Here is a 22,909-nt window from a genome sequence, read left to right as displayed (position 1 = left end):
TGAAATTAAGGCACCCACCCGCTCTAGGGAGAGGAGACAGATAATCAGATAATGCCCCATGTCCAATGCAAGGGTGTGAAGCTAGCCCAGATCTTCTTTTCCTAGTACTTCCTATAGGCAGTAGCAAAAGAAAGATGGCAGATGACAGCTGAGTAGAGAGAAATGTCTATCCTCTCACATCTGTTCTTCTTTGGAGGAAGATGGGGGGGGGGGGGGAGGAAGTGCCTACAGAGAATTTTACAGGGAGTTTTGCAGAAGCCTGTGTTTAGCCCTGATTCCTCCCTTAGGTGCTTCTCTAAACCTAAATCTTTAGATTTTAGAAAAGTGACTTTTAAACATTTAATAGTTCATGAGTGAAGTAAAGAAATCAACACAGTAATGGTTTCATGAATAAACGCTCACATTCTAAATGCAGCTAACATGATTATTCTTCCTCTGCCAAGATCTGGCACTACAGAGTACAAAATTAGTTGAGTCGACCCACCAGTTGTCCCTAAACATGAAAATAAATTGGAATGGCCACCATTTTGCTTTTCTGGATTGATTATCCAGTAGTGGTAAAAAGGGTGAAAAAAGACTACTTCTCCTTTTTTGAGGAAATCAACCCAACCTCAACCATCCAAGTGACAAATTGCTTCCTAGAAATAATGGTTTTTCTTGAATGCCTGGTTTACTTTTTATTTTAGTTTAAAAAAAATTAGCCTTAGGATCAATATTGGTTCCAAGGCAGAAGAAAAGTAAGGGCTAAGCAATTGGAGTTAAAAGACTATGTATTTGTTCCAAAGAAGTCAGGAAATATCCAAGGCCAGATTTGAACCTGGGATCTCAGGCTTGGCTTTATCCACCTAGCTATCCCCACCCCGACTCCAGTTTATCTTACATACTAAGTTTTTTTTTTTTTTAATAACCCTTACCTTCCGTCTTGGAGTCAATACCGTGTATTGGCTCTAAGGCAGAAGAGTGGTAAGGGCTAGGCAATGGGGGTCAAGTGACTTGCCCAGGGTCACAGAGCTGGGATAAGTTTGTTTTTATTTGTTATTTTATTTATATATATGCATGGAACAAAGTATATATATATATATACTTTGTTCCATGCGACAACCATTTACTGAGCTAACTATTGAGGACAAAAATGTCTGTCTAAGCTTATTGGATCAATTATAGCATTTTTGGATGTAAATTTTTAATATATTTTTAGAATGAAAATTTAATCACAAAGTTCAGTTAGTTCAGTAAAAGGCTAAAATAACTAAGAATAAGTAAGAATAATTGTTTTGTGTTACCTGTTTTAAATACTTCATGATGCCCTTAAAGGCTTTTGAACTGTCACCTTTTGGTATCTAATTTATTATTATAGTAACTTTGCAATAACACTGTGCTAACACCATATTTTAAGGCATAGTTTTTACCATTACATATGGTGGCCAGTGTTTATAGGAATTGTCGAATTGGTTATTATAAGGAGATCCTCGGGGAAGAACCTACCCTGTGCAGGTTGGCACATTGTTTGCAGCTTAACAATCTTAGAGACTTGCTTAGAGTAGAAATGTCAAAACACCTAGCCTGCTCCACTCTACTGCAGCCTGAAACAGATTAAAATATAATTGGGAAACAATGAACAAAGTAACTAAAAATACAGTAAGACATGGAAAACATTAAAATTTAAAACTAAGTCCATTTGCATCCTGCAGGGAACCTTATGTACACATTAGTGATGCTGTTTCTGTTTGAGTTTGACACCACTGGCTTAGAGAAGTGAAGTCACTTTCCCAGGCTTCAGGCCAGTTTTCTTATCAACCTGAGCCTCAGTGGCCTAGAAAACTACCGAGTTTAAATATAAGCATTCTTGCAGTGATATTCAGTGGATCATACTGTCCATGAGTTTTCCTGGCAAAGATCCTGGAGTGATTTGCCATTTTCTTCTCTAACTCATTTATAGAGAAGGAAACTGAGGCAACAGGATTAAGTGACTCACTCAGTTTTTTTTTTTTTAAACCCTCACCTTCCATCTTGGAGTCAATACTATGTATTAGTTCTGAGGTAGAAGAGTGGTAAGGGGTAGGACTCAAGGGTAAGGTGGGACTCAAATGACTTGCCCAGGGTCACACAGCTGGGAAGCCTCTGAGGCCAGCTTTGAACCTAGGACCTCCTGTCTCTAGGCCTGGCTGTCAATCCACTGAGCCACCCAGCTGCCCCCTCACTCAGTTTCTCAGTTAATAAATTTGAACTTAGAAAGATGACTCCAGTCCCAGGACTCTGTCCATTGCACCACCTTGCTGCTTACTCCTAGTTTAGTAGTCCTGCTGCCCCAAAACAAGGGAAATGAGATGAGTCTGTCTCTTCTTATCAAAGTCTTGTTGATTCCCTTTTTAGATACGGATCAACCATCTCTTTAATGATGCTTTTTTAGAATTTTTCCAAGAGTCAAACTTATGGATGCCAGTTTTCAAAAAAAAAAAAAAAAACAAACCTCTTATAAAAATGGGTTCAGTGTGTTCCTTTCTCCAACTTTGTGGCACCTCACCTGTTCTCCATAATCTTTTCAGTCATTATCAAGAGACTTGGCCATCCCATTCCATTAATCAGTTCTTTCAGGACCTGAGCATGGACAAGGCCAGCTGGATTTTTCAGCTTACACACCAACCCCCTCTTTGGCATTTTTGTTCTGTTGTTTCAATGCAATAGTCATTGTCTTGGCAGAGAAATCAGAAGCAAACTCACATTAGAGAAGGTCTGTCTGCCACCTCTGTTATCAGTCTTCATCGTCCCATCTACTCTTAACTGTCCGATCTGTCTCCAACTCCTAACACAATGCCTGACCCATAATAAATTCCGAATAAATACTCAGTGGTTGTTTGGTTAATATACCGCAGTTTTTCAAATATTACCCTTTATTGGACTTGGATTAGTTCCCATTTTTTTAATAATGTCAGTGCTTCTATGAAACTCTAATAGTTCTTTGTGTTAACCTTTACAGGGTATGTTCCCCCAAATGCCATTATTAGATTCCTTTCATAGTCTTCTAACTTGTGTACTGCCATGTTATTCCTGGACAATATAACCTTCTTAGAGGCAGGGATTATTATATACTTTTTAAAAATCACAGTTGCCTGGCAAAGGGTCCTACATAATTTTCTTTCCTTGAGGGGCTGGGTTAAAACTTAGTTTCATCCACATAAAGAACACCCAGTATGGAAATTCCTTCCATCAATCCAGATAGGCAGCAACTCACTCATGTAAGTTATACTCCTAGTGAATTTCTGGGAAATTGAGGAATTAAATAACTTGCCCATGGTCACACAGCCAGGCTGGACAGGAGGAAGGACTTCAATCTGGGTTGCCTCTTATCCTTCCCATTAGCATGTGCTTAGCAAATACCTGTTGTCTTGACTCCGATTTCCAAAAAAATCCAACACTCTTGAACCCATTTGAACCAGCATTGAAGAAGTAAGTTTGTTTCTCCACAATGCCACCGGCATTGACTTTCATCATTTTTCCCCATTTTGATGGGAATGAGTTTCTGAGGAGGAAAAAAAAACCCACTGCTGAGAAACCAGGTCTCTGGGAAGCCCAAGAGACATAGTGGTGGTGGCCTGCTGTGTCCTGTAGAAGGACTTTGATCAAAAGGCACCATGGTTTTTCCATTGCTCTCTTCTGTTCAGTTAAGCTAAGTCATTATTCTTTTTCCTATGAGCCACCCAATCAAATTGAAAACTAAATTTGGGCTACTGAGCATTCATATTTATAGTATTATTAATATTCTAACAACAAGACATTTTTCTTTTAAATTTAACATTTGAAAGCTTGACTGTATACATTATATACAGTCTTAGCTATGATTTCTTTGGGAGTCAATTTTTTAAAAGGGGGAACAGAGCTAATTTTCATACAATAAAATCAGTTGGAAAACCAGCTCCTGCGGCATACCAATAGCACAGCCTCTCGTATTGAAGAAAGACTAAACCTCCCAAAAGCCCAAGCAAGAGAGCGGCCCCTGTCCTATGAATAACTCTTCTTTCTTGCAGCCCCACTGACCAAACCCAGAAACGTCATCATAATCTCTTGGATGTAGACCAGCATTTGTTGGTATCTGATCATGCCATTGGTATTCTGGGTAGAAGGAGCCTCAGACAGTGCTGGAATGATAACCGATGATAAACATTAGAACAGCTGATAATGCTGGAAAATGAATCTGAAACCCCATTGTTACCCAAAGATAATATATCACAAAATTAAAATGGATTTTGTAACTGGCTTAAATGAGTTTCTCTCCCTACACAATGGTTGTGATTTTTCTCCTTATTTTTTTCTTTGAAACAGAAGAGTCATCATTCTGGCTCCCCTTGTATGGCAACATGTGCTGCCGATTAGCTGCTCAGCCAGCTTGCATGACTGAAGATGCATTCAAAGGATATCTTAATCAGCAGGTTAGAATGCTTTTAAATATCCCGTAATAGCAGCGAATGTCTGTTGGAAGTAATAGAGAATATTACACCCAATTAAATCTGTATCTGCGATGTTGCTCTACGGCCTTCTTCCAGTAGGGAAAAGTCTATTTCGGATTATCAGAGTTTATGGGGTTATTATGGTGTTATGTCGAAAATTTGACCGATGGTCAGTGTGGGCTCCGCTGGTGGTGGTCACCTACGTATTTTTATTTTTATTTATTTATTTTTATTTAAGCATTGAAGAATGCTGCTCTGAGAGCTATCCCAAGCTCTGCTGGTGGTGGTCACCTACGTATTTTTATTTTTATTTATTTATTTTTATTTAAGCATTGAAGAATGCTACTCTGAGAGCGATCCCAGGGCTCTGCTGGTGGTGGTCATCTACGTATTTTTATTTTTATTTATTTAAGCATTGAAGAATGCTGCTCTGAGAGCTCTCCCAGGCTCTGCTGGTGGTGGTCACCTACGTATTTTTATTTTTATTTATTTATTTTTAATTAAGCATTGAACAATGCTGTTCTGAGAAGTGATCCCCCATTGCCCAAAGGGCTCCCGGTGTCCATGCTTGGGAGGGAGGCCTGGCCTAAATTTGCTGCATGAGGAGCTTGATCCCATTTCCCCCATCTCTGCTAGCTCTGCTGGATGCAGAGGAACAGAAGGCCTCTTCTTGTGGAGGCCTGGTTTGGGCTGACACCTATCCCATAAGGCAGTTTCTGGCAGAGATGGGATCTGGCACCGCTTCGACCTCTGGGCTTCCAAATCTGCCTTGGTGCCACCTTACTACTGATTTATTTATAACCATAAATAGTTATTTCCATCCAGTAAATAATTCATTATGGACTCTAGCGAATCAATAGCTTTTTTTTTTTTCTGAGCGATTCCATTATTAGAAGAAAAGAAAATTTGCATTCTTACCGCATCGTCGACATGCCGAGTGTTCCCGGCAAAATGTGGCAGGACAAGATTTTGAAACGCGACCGAGTTATTTTGCCCGGGCCGTTTGATGGATGGCCACCATATTTGAAACACTCATTTTTTAATGGCCTGGCTTCATCTGGCGAAAGATCTCCTCGTACGTTGTATCGATTGGGATTGTGTAGGGGAGCCGCTCCCAGGCCATTTTTTATTTCTTTTTAGTCTGTGTGAATCGAACTTTGATTCCCTGAAACTAATTTGCATTTTGATCTTGGGGAAACTGACTTCACAGGAAGTGAAAAGGGAATGAAAAACTGGGGACGCTGTTCATTTGCTGATTATTTCTTCCTCAGCAAAAGGTCTGCAATATTATTCTGTGGAGAAGGCTCTACTGTGTGCTGAGAGGCAGCCAGCTCCTGTGCTATTGCTGCGCAGAAGAAATCGAGGCGAAAATGGAACCCACTTTGGTAGTGCCCATTAACAAGGTAAAACAGCCTGCTCTTATGCCAGTCCTCGGAAAGACGTGGCTTTGGGTGGCACGAAGGAGCACCTCGCAGGCATCCTTCGCCAAACCTGGTCCTATTTTAAAATTTTAAAACTGCCTCTGAGCTTCCCTTAGGGGGGGATCTTAAAGTATCGACAGAGGGGTACTCTGCATTCAGTGGCCCAGCCAATATTTTAAAGCTCTCCTATTTGTATAATCTGTTGTTGCTCACTTGCATCAATGCCCATGACGAGCCTCTGGGATAACTGAGGGGGCCTTGCTCGGGCAGTGGGTCCGGGGTGGGAGCTTGGGGGGCATCGATGCCCCCTCCTGCCTTCTTGCCGTCCACACACTGTCCTTTCTGCATCGATTTACCCGAGTGCCTGCAATGTGTTCCCTCCTTTCTTCAAGCTCTTCCCTTCTGTCTTAGAATGGATCCTGGCCATTTGTTTCAAGGCAGAAGGGCCCACTTTCTCTTCTTAGAATCCCTGGGCTTGTTCAGAATTCAGGTAGATGGAGAGAATAATCGCCTGAGCAAGCTGTCCAGGCCAAGTATTAGAGATAAAAGACAAAAATGAAAGAGGAAATGGACACATTTATACATGTAACAGGTGCCCATCAAATATTATAAATTCGGGATGGAGAGCCAGGGCTGGAGACGGGAGCTCCTGGGTCCAAATCTGATCTCAGGCACTTCCTCTGTGTGACTCTGGGCAAATCACTGGACCCTGATTGCCCAGCGCTTATCACTCTTCTGCCTTAGAATGGATATTAAGTGGTTTTTAAAAAAATAAAATTCTGACATTAATGTGACTATATAAACAAACTTGGGAATTGTAGATCAGCAATTATAAAGTCATAGGAAAACTAATCTGTTTTAAACAGGCAATCTTAGAATTTGGGGATAATAAGTACCTATTTGAGCAAAGAGCGGTGCTCAAAATGTGCACTTTCATAAATAAGCCCCTTTCTTTTTAAAATGAAATTGGCTTATTCCCTTCCATCTACTTTATCTCTTTCATGTACTCTAGGACTCCAATTCTCCCTTTCCCCCCTTTATACTAAATAGAAAATCTTTGTCTTAAATCCATTCCCCCATCTTTGTGCCTAGTGTTCTAGGAGGCATTCTCCCGTTTCTCATTTCTCCTGCCTCCTCTTAGGTCAACTTTTCCAGTGTTTCATCTATTAGTTTATTTTTTTATTTCCCAAACGTCTCCTTCTCAGCTTTCAAATTTTCTCTCTTTTAAAGACAGTATAAAATTCTCCCCTCTTTAGTTTTATATCGAAACGCTTCGAGGGCAGGACTTTTGTCTGTGGCCATCCCATGGCCACATGACCTGCTCTTGGTCTTAGTGAAACCCTTGGGAGCCAAGTGGCCAGGCGCTTACTTCCCATCACACATGGCCTCCTTATTAAAAGCAATGTTGGTGGCTTGGTGCATTTGTTTAAATGTTGATCATGTTCACAATTCTGGCTCCCACTTCATTTGATGATTTTTTTAAACTGCCCTAAAAAGATCGGAGTCCTTTTCGCCTTTGTTCCTCTTTTAAAAGAATAACTGGATTTTTGAAAGATGACACGAAAACATGGGGGGGGGGGCGGTAGTTGCTAAGGTACATAAATAATAGCATTGTTGTTTTGATTCCTTGGTCTGAACTCTTACTAGAATTCTTGTCCTTCTAAATGCTGTTTCCTGTAAGGCTAAGTCACATCATTAATTTTCATAGGGAGCCATCTGTGGACAAATAGTCACAGGAGGAGAAGAAAAGCCGAACAGCCATCCCCCTCCCCCTTCTCAATCTCAATTTGAAAGGCTGAATAACTTCAAAGTCATTGCTTCAACTCAAAAAAAAAAATAATCAATCCGTATGAATACTGTTAAATAAAGACATTTTCAATTACATGTACTTAACTGGAATCCCAGAATCCCTCTGCAGAGTGTTCAAGGAACGTTTTGCTAACCAAAGCTTTATCCACTGGCAAATAAAAGAGAAGCCAGAAGCAGCTTTCTTTTTTTAACTTAAGTGTGCCTTTTAAAAAATTAATATGCAGATTTTATGCTTAAATGAGTCCTAATACCACGAGAGATGCCTATATTAAATTGTTTCGGAAGGGAGCTCCGGCGTCCCATCCCGATGACTCTGGCCCGTCCTCCCAGGCCTCCTTGTAAAAAGAGTCAGAATGCTGATGTTAAATGCTGGAGGACTACCAAGGAAACCAGTCCTATAGAAATCCTTACATAAATCCAGCTCTTTACAGATTTTTTAACCTTTAATGCGTTCCCTAAGTCTGTTGCTCCCACAAAAAAAATGATTTCAATCAGCCTAATGACCAGATTGGATGAGTTTTATGATCACAACAACACTGCGTGCCATAGATTTGTGGGATGGTTTTTAGAGTCAAAAGCATTTTCAGTTAACATTTTATTTATTTCTAGAGAGCCTTTTGGGAGGGATCAGATAGTCAGTTCAGTCTTCTTGCAGGATGACAGATTTAGGGCTGGAAGGGACTTTAGAGGTCCTCCAGATCACCCCCTTCATTTTACTGAAAAGGAAACTGAGACTCAGCGTAGGCACACTGAGAAAGGCAGAGCTTGGATTTGAACTGAGCCCCTTGGGTTCCATATTTAATATTCTCCCCATTGGACCACACTGCCTGCCTCATCCATAAGCATTTATGGAAGACAACCCACTCCCCCTGGGACCAGAGAAGCCATTGCATGGTTTATCCAAGGTTAAACAAGGTCCTCTGCCTTTGGATGCATCCTATTTGGCAATTTATCTCCCTTAGGGAGGGTTTTTTTTTTTAATTTTGCCTAAAAACACACCAGCTCATCTGGGGATGGAGGGCAAGACAGCTCAGTCCCATTCTGATTGACAAGGGAAAACCAGCCAAGGATGAGAAAAACTCCTAGCAGATAATCCATATCAGGGTAAATAATGGTTGACTGCGAAGCCCATTAAATTTCCTCGACTGCTCTGTTTAGCAGAAGCCGAGACACTCTCATGTCAGCTCCTATTGCTAGAGGCCTATGTTCTGGGATGGAGGAACGTTGTCCTTTCTCCTTTATAATTAGAATTTTGTGCCCCAGGACTCAGTTTCCCAGCGCCCCACTTTTATCCTCACGTTACGTGAAAGTTTTTGTGACTCCTCTTTCTCTCTTCTCCTCCCTCTCCCTCTTCTAACGTATGGGATAAAAGGTTTTCTGGAATTTGACTCCCCCCCTGCCTGGTGTTAGTGAGCACAAGAGGGATAATAATACTTCCTGGAAATTCCTGACCCCAAAAGGCCTGAGCCTCTCCTGCCAGCCGGCCGTCTCCCCGACTGTACTCTTCTTTATTTTCCTCGCTTTTCTGAGGTGTAGGTTGCTTCCTCCGAGAGGAGTGGTCTCCCCTGAGTTATAATTATCTCTGTGTATTTATGTGATGAAACCGCAGAGTTAATTTAAATGATATATTCTGCATTTCATTTACACCTTTTTTTAACCTCTCAAATAAAGTTGGTGGTATCTATGGTTACCTGAGTTAATGGGATGTATAGTACTTCCGGATGAATTACTGCATTTCATACTTTCTTAGACAGAAGGATGTTAAATGAGTAGATTCATCAGATTTGCTATCGAGCTGTTTTCTATGAAATGTTACCTTGGTATTATATTAAAACCCGCAGCCTCCACTCTAAAAATCCCTTTTTTATTCTCTAAAGATTAGAGCAGATTTAACTCAAGGGTACCAAATGTAGACATTGGCCTGTGAGACATTTTCAACGACTTTGTGACACGTTTGAGTTAAAAACAGAAATAAATGAAGGCAAAGAACTGAACTGCTTGAAAATGACACGGAATGAATTCTGAAGTGGGAAGAGCAATATCTCACAGTACTTAGAGTTATTCCTTCTGCTTGGAGATAGCAGCGAGACTTTCTAATATGCCAAAGTCAGCATTTAACCCTGTAAAAGAACACGCAAAGGGAAAAGTCCTTAGCTGGGAAGTGATGCTTCTGGGAGCTGGTTAAATCTCTCTGCTTAAGTGAAGAGCCTTAAATTCTGTTGCATCCATTTGGATCCTATTTCATTTAGGGGGGTTTCCTGTCCATTTCAGGGGTAAGATGCCTCTATTCCATTTTTCAGGGGCTATTTTTTGTTTGCAGAGGGTAGGAATTGTGCCACATCATGTGAGATCTTGGAGATGGGAGGAACTGGTCCAGCCTTCACAATGGGATGGATGTTCTTGTCTGTGCTTACATATTTCTGATAGACACTCTCTCCATATAGTCTGTTCCATTTTGGGGAGTCTATGATTATTAGGGAAATGGAGGGGAGGAAGAGGGAGAACAGCCTTACCGTATGTGCCAGATACCACCGAACAATGTGCCGGGCACTGTGCTAGGGACTAGGGATGCCAAGACAAGCCAGATGGGCCCTACCATCAAGGAGTTCACTTTCTAATGGGGAAAGACCAAACTCAGAGGGGTACAGGGCGTGGGTGTGTTTCACAGTGGTAGAAGGGGGGTGTGATACATCATATGAGGAAAGGAAAAGGGGGGAAAGGAGTCACCAATGAAGAGAAGAGAAGATGGCCTCAGGGCAGAAGTTTGCCTCTCCTATGAACACTTCTTGTTCTTAGTTGAATCAGCTGATCCTTTATCTAGGGGACATCCCTTCAAAGAAAGCTATTTTATCTCTGGGATTATTTTAGTCCTGAAACTTGACCCCAAACCTCCCAGCGAGCGAATCCCTAAATTGGAAGAACAATTATTCAATTAACAATTATTCTGCTGTTTTCAGTCATGTCTGACTCTTCATGACCCTGTTTGGGGTTTTTGTTTTTGTTTTGTTTTGTTTTTAGCAAAGATACTTATTTCCTTTTCTAGCTCATTTTACAAATGAGGAAACTGAGGCAAACAGGGTCAAGTGACTGGCCCCAGGTTCACACAGCTAGTAAATGTCTGAATCCAAGAAGATGAATCTCCCTTACTGGTACTCTATCCACTCCACCAATCATACTGCTCCCTGGGTACTTTTTAAACCAGATTTAGTTAGCCTCACTTTTTTAAAAAGGAATTTTATTCTTTTGTGTCATGTAGATTTCACTCTGAGTCTGTATCATCCAAAAGCCACTTCTTGGGACCCAGGTCTGGTCCTTTTCATTTCACAGGATTCCTTTTCAGTCCTACGATGGCTCCTGCCTTCATGTTTTCCTACTTCACTTTGCATTTGTTTGCTTCTCTGTATTCGCCATATTCATCATTTCTTACTGTACAATAATATTCCATTCATGCACCACCATCTGACTCTTTTGCGACCCCCTTTGGTATTTTCTTGGCAAAGATACTGCAGTGGTTTGCCATTTCTTTCTCTCTCGACCTCATTTTACAGATGAGGAGTCTGAAGCTGTATTTGAACTCAGGTCTACACCTACTCTAGACCTGGTGCTGTTTCCACCATCAAGCTGCCTTGTGATTGTTTAGCAGCTATTCCTTAATTGTTGGACATCCACTTTTTTCCCTGCCGTTATTTCAAAAAATGCTGAATGTCGAACAAATGCGTAGCTCCATCAGCAACGCACTATCGCTGCACCCCTCAATCTTAACCCTGCTCCCCTCGTTTGTCAGCTGTTGACTGGGTGTGAGCTGGGTCCATTGTTCTTACTCTTACTGATTGGAATTTATTATCTGGTCGTGAATTTTTTGCAATTCTTCTGAGAATTGTTTGTCTCTATCCTTTGACTATTTATCTACTAGCAAATAGTTTTTGGTCCCATTTCTCTTAGTTATTTTATCAAGGACCTTTATCAGGCTTTGATATCACAGATGCTGGGAACTCCTGTAGGACAGGGACAGACTGCCTGTCTTTTCCTTTTCTTTGTCTCCTCAGCTTTAACACAGCGTCTTGGGACCTTCTAAGCCCTTAGTAAATATTTAATGATTGATTTAAGGGTTTGAAGTTTCTGTTACTTGTCTATAAACCTTGGATAGTGAATATTTCTTCCTTGCCCATTTGAAGGAGCTTCAAAATACTTTAGCCTCACAAACGGATTCTCGCCTCTCTTCTTTCTGACTGTGTTGTAGTAAAATCCACCTTTCCCCAAAGCGGAGGATTCTCACCGTCCTCCCCAACATTTTCTTATTGAATTCCATGCTGGGTAGGGCAAGCTTTTTAGAGCTTGATTTCACCATCTAGCTTTTGGCCCTCCGAGGGCCTCTTGGCAGGGCACAGAGCTGACGTTTTCTCTGAACTTCCAGGACACCAGAGTCTCCGTGGTCCCCAAGAAGGCGAGTCACTTCTCCATCGTCAACATTGAGGCTGGCCTGGGGGTCACAGAGGTCTTCGTGGCCGATGACTCGGAGGAGTTTCACGCGTGGATGGGAGCTTTCTCGCAGCATTTCTTGAGCTTCAGTAAGTAACTTGGAGGCCTTCCACAGGGGAGCTGTGTGCAAGCCTGGATGGGGGTCGCGGAAGTCATGTGGGGCAAGAAGGGGACCGTCTGGAGATCCGGGGCCAAGCTCTCAGTTTACCTCGAACACAAGGGGAGCACGCAGCCCCAGAGTGAAGTTGTGAATGATGGGTTAGGAGGGAGAAGACCGAGAAAGCCAGGGAAGCGAGAGTGACGAAGACACGGAGGGAATGTGGATGGATCATTGGGAACCTCCTTTTTTAAACCCTTCCCTTCCCAATATTGTGCACCCTAGGCCTGGCATCCTGGCCCCAAATAAAGAAGGTGTTGAGGTTGGTTTTACAGGGAAGACCCTGTGAAGGCAAAAATTCTGTTTCATGGGAATCGTAGCTATCTTCTATTGCAGGGGGCGCCATGAGCATTTTCCAAATAAATAACATGAAGGAATAGCTTCAGTGCCAACATCATGGTAGAGGAAGAGGCCACAAAAATCCTTCCAAGAATTTGATAAGACTTGATAAGTCATCATCTACTTAATATCCAGTAGCTCCAGGGCAAAGGAGTACACACTGGAAAACTGGGAAATAATAGCTCAGGAAAAGGCAGGAAAAGGGAATATAAATATAGGCCGATGTCTTACACCATTTACCAAGATAAGATCAAAGTGGATAGGAGAGATAGAGGCATATGGGATTCCTGAATAGGAGAAGAATTTATGAATAAACAAGAGATAGAAAGCATTGTGAGACATAAGATGGATAATTCTGAATACATTAAATTAAAAGGGTTTTGTATAAATAAAACTAATGTAGCCAAGCTTGGAAGGAAAACAGTAAGTTAAGATTTTATAGATGATTTCTTAGATAGAGATTTCATATCTATAATATATGAAAAAACTTTCTTTAATTTATAAGAATGTGAGCCATTCCCCAATTGATAAATGGTCAAAAGATAAGAACAGTATGTTTTTGGAAAAAGAAGCTAAATATAACTATATAAAAATGCTCTATCAGCTTCAGAAATGGAAACAAAACCCATCTTACACCACTCAAATTGGCTAAAATGACAAAAAGGCAAAATGACAGATGTTGTGGGAAAATGGAGACACTAATATACTGGTGGTGCAAATGTGAAATGATCCAGCTATTTTGGAGAATGATGTGGAATTATACCCAGAGAGTTATAAAACTGTATACCTTTTGACTCAGCAATAACACTATTCAGTTTGTTTCTTAACGTGATCAGGGGGAAAAGGAAGAGTAAAATATACATAGGCATTCTTTTGGTTTTGACAAGGCACTAGAAATTAAAAGGAATGCCCATCAATTGAGGAGTAGCCAAACAAGTTGTGGCATGTGATTGTAATGGAGTAGTACCACAGGAAATACTAAACAGGTTAATTTTTAAAAAACATGGGAAGTTTTTTTTTTTTTTAAACCCTTACCTTCCATCTTGGAGTCAATACCGTGTATTGGCTCCAAGGCAGAAGAGTGGTAAGGGTAGGCAATGGGGGTCAAGTGACTTGCCCAGGGTCACACAGCTAGGAAGTGTCTGAGGCCAGTTTTGAACCTGTCTCTAGGCCTGGCTCTCAATCCACTGAGCTACTCGGCTGCCCCCAAAACATGGGAAGTTTTGAAGAGTGAAATGATCAAAACCAAGAGAGTATTATATTTAGGGTTATATATATATACATATATATATATATATATATATATATATATATATAATATGAATATATTTAAAATATATAAAAATATATTTAAATACATAAACAAAAATAAATATATAAAATTATAATGCAATATAATTTTATAATATATGTAATATATACAATATAACATAAAATATAATAAAATATTATTATATTATACATTTTATCATATAAAATAAAATTATAAATATTATATATTATAAGAAACAGAAATACTATTTGAAGAATGACTTGCATATGTCCACCTCCAGAGAAAGAACTGATAAATAGAAATAAGCATTTATCTTTTTGTCAAATGATACCTTTTGTAATAGGGGGAGAGGAGGGCATAACCTGAGTATTTTTGATATAACAAATATTTAAAGGGGGAAAAAAGTAATGGGGGAAAACCCCAAAACATTGGTTTTATCTTAACATATAGGAAACAGTTGGTTACCATAATCTAAATTGTTTCTTAGTCACTCGTGTGCATCTATTATTGCTAGAAAAAGAATCAAATTTAGTAGCAAATCAGAAGGAACAATAAAAATAAGACGTGATGTGCAATTTAAAATATCCAATTGGACCTAACAAGCCATTCCTGTTGGAGACTGAGAAATGGATAAAGTAACAGATATCCATACAAGTTATGAGGGCCAGGCTTTGGGCCTGCTCTCGTGCCATTTTGGACCCAGGCCGCTGACCATTCAGTCTGTGTCCAGCTGGGAGGATGAGGGTTCTGCGACGTCTGGGGGCAGGGGCAGGGGGCGCTCGGGGAGGCTGCTTGGGCAGTTGTGCCCAGGCTGGGTCTGGCCCTTCCTCGTAGCGGCCAGCTCTAGGGCCAGAAGCTCGTCCACTCTGCATTTCCTGGCCGCCTTGGCTTGCGCGGAGACAGCCGGTGTACGTTTCGCTGAATTGATGCTCCTCCGACTCTAGACTTCGCCGCTGTGAGGGCCCCGGTGGGAAGGTGACGAGCATCTTGTACAAAATTCAGCCAGCAGTTTAACAATGGAAGCCCTTCAGCTAATGGGCGCAGTCAAGCCGCACTGGAGAGCCTGGCCGCAGAGCCACGGCTTGGCTTGTCCACAATCTGTTTCATTATTTTCTCATTAGACCGGAGGTTGATTGAGGGAGGGGCGGCTCGCCTTTATGTCTTTCTTTAGAAGAGGGGGGCCGTGTGCAGGTTGGCTCAGGGCGCTCTCGAGGGTTTATCCCCCCAAGTTTATGCCTTCCCTCAATGGCTGTCTTGCTTGTTTCCCTCTTTACCATATACTCTACTTAACAGGCTGCCATAAAACACCCTGAAAGGTTTTTATTTTCCTTATTTACCCGAGGTGAGTGGCCCGAGAGCTTGTAACCGTATTAATTAACCCGCCAGTATTTTAGAGCAAAACTTGGAAAAGCGCGCAGATAGCTTGACTGAAAATGAGATGTCTTTAATTTCTTAAGCCAGGAAAACCAGTCAGACTGGATCATGAGTGGATATTGAGAGCATAATAAAATGCAGGGAACTGGAGGCCATAAATCAGCCTTAAAAAGTTCCAAGCATTTGTGCTACAGTCATTTTCCTGCATAAACAGGCTGTTCAGGGACCATCGGGTCATTAATGGCGAGGGCAGTGATGAGCGCCCATAGGGTAGATGCACGTAGTAGGTTCTCAATAAATACTGGGATGAAGGCATGAACAGAAGAATGAATGCATGTTCCTGGAACCCCGCCAAGGGAAATCAATCTGAGGGTTTGATTTTAAAATAAAAGTTTTGAAAGAGCAGTTAATCATTCCCAAGCTCTTTAAATTTCACTTTCTGCAAGATGAGATTTTTTTTTCAGATTCTACGGCCTCCTCGGTTTAAAATGTCTCTCTTAAAACAAATTTGCTCAAGTTAGAAATAGATCTTGGGATATCTCTCCAGTCTTTTATTAATAACTGGCTTCACTTAAAGAAAAAAGAGAATGATTTTCCAACATTCAATGGTTGTCAAAAGACTGATAATCATCTCAGATAATAGAGCAATTGTTTATTAAATTGGCAATTCTCATTTCTTAGTTACATTTTCCCAAATGAAAGTCATGCAGCAAAACTATGTTTTTTTATTATTTTTTTTATTATTACATATTTTCAGCTTTCAGGCGAAAATTTTTACTTTTCTGAATGCTTTTATTTATTATGGAAATGAACATCTTTTAACCAGGAGTGGGAATCACAAAAGTGGTGACTGTTCTTTTCGTAAGGAAGTCAGATATTTTCTATTCTGAGAACAGAGCTTAATATCTGTGCAAAGAACTAAAAAAATTTGTTTTTTTCTATCGCCATTCCCTGAATATTTGGGTTTTTTAATTAACAGTAAGGAGAGTTATGGGTTTTTAGGCAAGTTTATTGAAAGGTGATGTTTTTCAGGTTTACTCACAAATCAGATTAAATTTACTGGCATCTGTTAAAAATAAAATATATGGATTTGCATTTATATTTTAGTCTAGTCTGTCTTTTCTTTCTCAGGCCAATGGAAGCATTGTTGTGAAGAACTTATGAAAATTGAGATTATGTCACCACGGAAACCACCTTTGTTTCTAACAAAAGAGGCGACCTCAGTCTACCATGATATGAGTAAGTGGGATTTGTCTTTTCCAAGCTGCAGGGTAACAAAAACAACATTGTCTGTATTCAAACAGCTTGTTCTATTGACATTAAAATGCTGAATTTTTTAGGGGCCGTCAGAATGAATGAAAAAAGACTATGATTACATCCTAAGGAGTTCATGTTTAATATATGAATTAATACAAAATTAATGAATACACATTTTTCATAGCTTGAATGCTTAAGATCAAACACAATTTTAAGGCTTCAGTATGAATAAAGGTACAGGGGAAATAAACATTAACTGAGTAGCTGATGAAAATTTTGAAAATGAAAGCTTACAATATTCCAAATTACAGTCATGTACTGTAATTTTTTCTCTTTTATTAAATTCATTTTTAAGTGGTTTTGGAAAATGAATATTAATGAATGGAAAGCTTTCATCTTTGGCCAAAGAAAATTGCAATGTTTGGTACTTGGAAAAGTTTGAAACTCCAAGTCTCATTGATACTCTCTTCTCCCCTATTTTCAAGGATTTTTAACATCTGAGCTTTGTGATTGTGCCTATCTAGCTAACTACCTTCTGTTCTAACCAGTCGTCCCTCTCCGTCCAAAGTCGCAGGCTCGAAAATATAGGCGTTTTTGTGGATGAGTTAATATATAACCAGCAATTTCCTTGCAGAGAAGTAGATGGGGGTGGCGAGGCCTCACTCTGTGTCTCTGGTCTTTTCCCCTCTGGCAAAGGCTACTCCAGTCTAGAGGCCAAATGTTTGTTCAGTTACAACAGTCTGAAATTTTGTAATGCAGACCTATGTGAGAATGGAAACTCTACCCTTACTCAGAAGTGGGGTGAACACCCTCTACATATAGAGAGACAGACAGACTTGCAGACTGGAGAAAACTCACCTACAGCCAGTGCGGGGCACAACATCCCCCCTCGCAGGGGAAAGGACCACTTCTGACCAGATGCTTCCAGGAGAATTGGGTTGGTAGGATCTTGGACCATTAAGTATGTCTAATCTAGATCTGTTCTTTTAGTAGTGGGGAAACTGAGACTGAGGATGTTAGGGATTGTTTTTTTTTTCCTTATTACGCTTGATTATCTTTGCTCATAAACATCCTAGAATTAATTACTTGTCTAAGGTGTTGTTCTAAGATCCTCATTAGCTTTTGAAGTTAGGCAGTGAATTAGTCCATCTCTAGTAAAAAAAAAAATATTGCAATTTTGAAACTTTCTCACCAATTTTTTTCCCCTTTAAAATCATTATAGGCATTGATTCCCCAGTGAAAATGGAGAATTTAACTGATGTAAAAAAGAAGAAAATTGAAGATACTAAAGGGCAGCTCCTTAATAGTCTAGAGCGACCTTTATCCCCATGGGCTAAAGTATTTGATGGGACTCATCAAATGGCCATCCATAAAACTGTTGTGGTGCTTCCAGAGAACAAACAATTAAACAGCAATGATGGGAAAGTGAAAAAAAGGCGAGCGCCCCTGCCTCCTTCGGATAAGCCACTGTGTAGCGTGAAAGGACAGATGGACAAGGAGAACCTCTGGGAAGAGACGAGCTTTGTGTCCCGGACCTCCTCGTCGAATGCCTCATCCTTAATGCATCAGTTATAGACACCTACGACTGGTTCTCGGTGAAGAGAATGGATCAGATCCTCTCCGTTCTCAAACCAGATGCCATTTCCAAGATGGAAACCCATCCAAGGGAATCTTGACCCGACATTTTGGTTGTAACTGATGGCTTGGCCAAAGCCAGCGTTAGTTGCTCTTTGACATTGACATTTATATTTTCAGAGATCCTGAAATGTGTTGATCCTTAATGACTGTGATAGCTATTCATATTTCTATGGATAGTGACCATGTATCAAGACTTGATAATATTAATTAAGGGAGAAAACAAGTTTTCTAGAGTGGAAATGCTTCTCTCTCTCGCTCGCTCGCTCTGTCAGTCACCCATTGCCTTTCCTCTTAGGATCAATACTGTGTATTGGTTCCAAGAAGAGCATCATAGCCTAGGCAATTGGGATTAAGTGGCTCATGGGGGGCCCTCAGCTAAAAGTGTCTGAGGCCATATTTGAACCCAGGTTGTGCCACCTAGCTTCTCCATATTTCTTTTCTGTACCTCAATGTCTCCATGTTGTTTCCACAACAGAATGAATCAGATTCTAAATGTCGTCTTAGGATCTGGAACAGTTAACTTGCACCCAACTCAATAGTGTAAACTTGGCTCCAGTGAGAATAGAACTGAAAATCTGGGGACTGGGAGAGAATCATTAGTCATGTTATTAAATGTGTCATATATTCATCCTGTGAATTTTAATAGGAATCAAAGTTTGTTTAATTCATATTTCAAAAGTTTTATTCAAACCACAAATTGCCAAATCCACCCAAGAAAGTTTCTTTAATATTCTGGAATTCTCATCTGACATTTCACTGGCTCCAATTCAGTATTAGTCACCAGTTTATAGACTTGACCTTTTAAATTCTTGGGATAAATTCTGGAATCGTATTGAATTCTTCATCTTTAAAAGGAATTTTTAATGCACTATTTAAAATTGTTTCCTCGATGAGCCCTGTGGCTGTATTTTACCATTAATCTCCCTGCAAGTCAAATCTATCCAATTTTGGCCTACAGAAATTATACATGACAAAATGTTCTATGCATTATTGAACGAGAAATTCACTTTCCTGAATCCAGGACTAATTTCCTATTGTGTAACATTGGATTTTCAAACTTTGGTTTGTAATTGAGTGCTTGGCCAACATTTTAACATTTAATTAGCAGTTGTGTTCAAAGCAGATGGCAGATTAGGAATTCTCAGAAAAGTTGAATGTGGTATTAATTTTCCATATTTAACACAGATAAATAGTATTTGTATTAAACTTGATCTTCTTTTCTTAGTTAAGGGTTTATAATGTGTTGTCTGTTATCTACCTAAAGTCAGATTCTTACAACAGTGACATAATTTCCATAGGTGGTAATTTCCATAGCAACTAATCATGGTGACAGAAATGGGATTATGAATTCAAGGAGAGGAATAAACAGCAGGAGCAGATGAACACCTTAAAGGAACAAAAAGCCCTTTTCTTGTTATAACGTTCCTTGTAAGCAAGAACAGAGGGTTGTTTTTTTTTTTTTAATTTAATCCAAATTTCCAAACAAAGCATTTTCCATAAGGTGTCAGTAGCAACACTAACCATCTCAAATCTTGCTGAATTCTAAATGTTGTTGGAAGAAGGAAATAAAAATACAAGGATTAAATTACTGCCCCGTTCCCTAATCTCTGGGGATCTTTTTAAAGCTATTAAAAGCTCCAAATCTTGGATCAGGGCTTCATTATTACAATGCAAAGTAAGTGCTTGGCCAAAGGAGTCTCTGTTAATTTAATTGGGGCCTTTATTGTTTTTTCATTTAATATCTACTGCCCTAGATGCGGTTTTTATGTATAAAATATGTTTGTATATAGAGGTATACACACAGAGTGACGTCCTTTTAACGTGATCTCTTAACGTGAACTTTTGTGTGTGGCCAAGATTGAGAGAAAGAATGAGGGAGAATTTCCCCAACCACTGCAGGAACAAAAGGAGAGACATGATCTCTGGTGGGAAGGGAAGGGAGCCCTGGATACTTGGCTAGGGTAATTTATGGTAGAGTCTGCCTATGAAATCCTAGAAATAAAACTCACTTCCTTTCTCCAGTCAAAGAAGTTTATATTAATTGCAGTTTTGATTGCCCTTTTAACAAATGACATTGAAAGCCTAAATGGAAAATGCCAGCATTAAAATGTAAAATAATTCTTGTTTTTTTTTTAAATAGGACTGTTTTTGATAGTGTTTTTGTGTCATCTGTTTCTACTTAATTGTATATCTAGAATATGCCGTGGGCAAAATGGCTTGTGTCACTGGGATCGGCCATTCTCTTTTTTTCCACTTTATGTCTAACCTCTCTTGAAACTTTTGAATTCCATCCTTCTCATTTCTCATGTAAATGACGGCAGAGAGGGATTTTGGTTTGATGTGAGTTAAAAGTTCCCAACTACAAAAATAATTTACGCGCCAGTCGTACCTTTCCTCCATGGGTGACTTTGAAGGCCTTGGAGATGGATGCTTTGGATATTTCTCTGCCATTGGATGTGGATGACCCTGGAGCCCTTTACAGTCCTCCTGATGATCTCTCTTGGTTACTGATGGGCTGAGACCAAGAATAACATTGGCTCTGTTTGTTTTAAATGTTTATTTTAATTTTTCAATGAACAACCGTCATTTCTCTCCTCTCACCGTCTCCTCCCATGAAAGGGGGGAAAAGAAAAGAAAAGAAAAGAAAAAAGACCAATTTTTTTTAACCAATGTGCAGTCAAGCAAAACACATCCTTCATTGGCTATATTCAAAAATGTCTATCTAATTCTGCATCTTGAATCAGAACTCCTGTTGTAAATAAAGCTCCTAGTAGCAAGTCTTACTTGTATAGCACTTTAAAGATTACAGAGTGGTTGTATTTAGGTAACTTATGAGACCAGATGATAAAGAGGTGGAGGAAGATCGATTATAAATAGTATCCAAAGGAAAATTTAGACCGGCCATGATTTAATAGGAAACGTTATGAACTGAATGACCACTAAGCGGAATGCCCAACATCTGATGCATTAAAGAGGAATCCGATCCTCCTTACAAGCCCCCAGTAAATTGTTTGTTCTTTAGAGCTTCATTCACTGAGGTATCTCTGGTCCCATTTGTACGCTGAAGGAAATAACTTATTCTTGTTACCGTAACGTCTGGAAAGAGTTAAACTTGCCTAAAAAAACCCTAAGCAGCCCTCTCTTGCTATTGCAGAGATCTGGGCCCTGTTTGCTTAAGATTTATTAGATTAAGTAGCACAAGACCATGGAGTGTAGTAAAAAAGTATTTTAAATTGTACATTTTTCCATTATGCTCTGGTGTAGACAACTACATAATTACCATTATGGTATCTATGTTAGCTCTGAAAAAAAGATCTAGGAGAAATTAATGAAATTTCTTTCGCAAGCTATTGTAATAGAACAGGGACTTGACTGTCTCATAGCTATACCATGGCCTAATAAATGTCATCACTCTACATGTTAAAGCGATAAGATGTCCTCATAAAGTCATATGCTTCCTAGAAACAACTTCTAGGAAAAATGCCTGTCCGTAAAAGCACCGTATGTGATAGATGTACAAAAGACAAGAATTAAAGACAACTCAAAAAACCTTCCTCCTTGAAGAGTTGCTTATTTATCAATGGAGAGTTCAGTGAATTTCGCCATTTCCCCATCCAAAGCCAGCTTTCTAATTTTCTAATTTCTAATTAGAAATTTGAAAAATTTCTAATTTTTCTAATTTTCTAATTTCTAATTAGAAATTTGAAAAATTTCTAATTTTTCTAATTTTCTAATTTCTAATTTTTCACAGATTTTGTTGGTTTCTACCAAAGATTTGCTATTTTCCCCCCGAGAAAAACGCATTGAATCGAATATTTTCTGTAAGAATATTGTATATTTTCTTCCATTTTGCCTCCTCCCCTATGGAAAACATCCTTATCACACAAAAAGCTTCCACTCCTCCATTCTCTCTTGAAGAAATCCGTTGGAAGGTATTGGGTTAAACCATGATGAAGTTCATCAAATATCTGTCCGTTTTATCTCATTTCCAATAAACGGAGGCAGTTTATGATATAGGGAACGTATGCCGAGTTGTAAAAAAAATGCTGGTTCAGCTTTAATGGGCCGTCCTTCCCCATTCCTTGTTTCTTCCTGTGGACAGAAGATAAAACTCGAAACAAAGCCTGTCTTGACTGGAAACTCCAGCCCAGTCTTGGTAATGATCGTCTAATTGGAGAGCTAGTAGATGGGAGGTAATTCTTCGACGATGCTATTCTGGCGCTCAGATGTGAATTTCCTATAATAGCATTAGTGTAGTTTTCAGCCTTGACAGTCAACGGGGGTTAAATAATAGAATCCCAGAGTGGGGACAGAGATGTCAATCTAGAAGGCATTTGGTTAGAGAATTTGCACCTCCTGAGGTAAACAGCTTTCCAGAAAATAGCAGACGCGCCAATTCTCCAGCGAGTTTTACGAAATCCATTTTAACTTTCTCAAGTAGCCCCTGACCTATGTGGGCGCCTTCTTAAATGGATTCAAATGTATGTGGAAAGTTAAATCCATTTAGAAATGCCTTATCTCTGCCCTTTAGGGTTCTATTAAATGTATTTTACCTGGTACTATTAAAAATGGAAATTGTGATGATTTAGAGACAACCCATGTAAGGTCAGTTCGACATGTTTGTATTGTATAAGCAGTCAAGTATTTCTTCAGGCATGGATTCAAGCACCTTAGCCACCTGCTGAGAAGTTAATTAGTTCAGCCCCAAATGGAATTA

General features: G+C 39.7%; 1 protein-coding gene across 1 annotated transcript in view; it reads left to right on the top strand.

Moving 5' to 3' along the window:
* Nucleotides 1-20,329, top strand: part of RTKN2 (rhotekin 2) — a 66,504-nt gene extending 46,175 nt beyond the window's left edge. The window contains exons 8-12 of the mRNA XM_007478272.2: nucleotides 4,321-4,427; nucleotides 5,717-5,848; nucleotides 12,090-12,243; nucleotides 16,429-16,536; nucleotides 17,777-20,329. Of these exons, the coding sequence (XP_007478334.1) occupies nucleotides 4,321-4,427; nucleotides 5,717-5,848; nucleotides 12,090-12,243; nucleotides 16,429-16,536; nucleotides 17,777-18,129 (854 nt within the window). The 3' untranslated portion in view covers nucleotides 18,130-20,329. The remainder of the gene's footprint in view (nucleotides 1-4,320; nucleotides 4,428-5,716; nucleotides 5,849-12,089; nucleotides 12,244-16,428; nucleotides 16,537-17,776) is intronic.
* The last annotated feature ends 2,580 nt before the right edge of the window (nucleotides 20,330-22,909 follow it).

The sequence above is a fragment of the Monodelphis domestica genome, chromosome 1 (assembly GCF_027887165.1).
Source record: "Monodelphis domestica isolate mMonDom1 chromosome 1, mMonDom1.pri, whole genome shotgun sequence".
Lineage (NCBI taxonomy): Eukaryota > Metazoa > Chordata > Mammalia > Didelphimorphia > Didelphidae > Monodelphis > Monodelphis domestica.
Note: the sequence above shows the minus strand (reverse complement) of the source record. Positions and strands in the feature narration are given on the sequence as shown.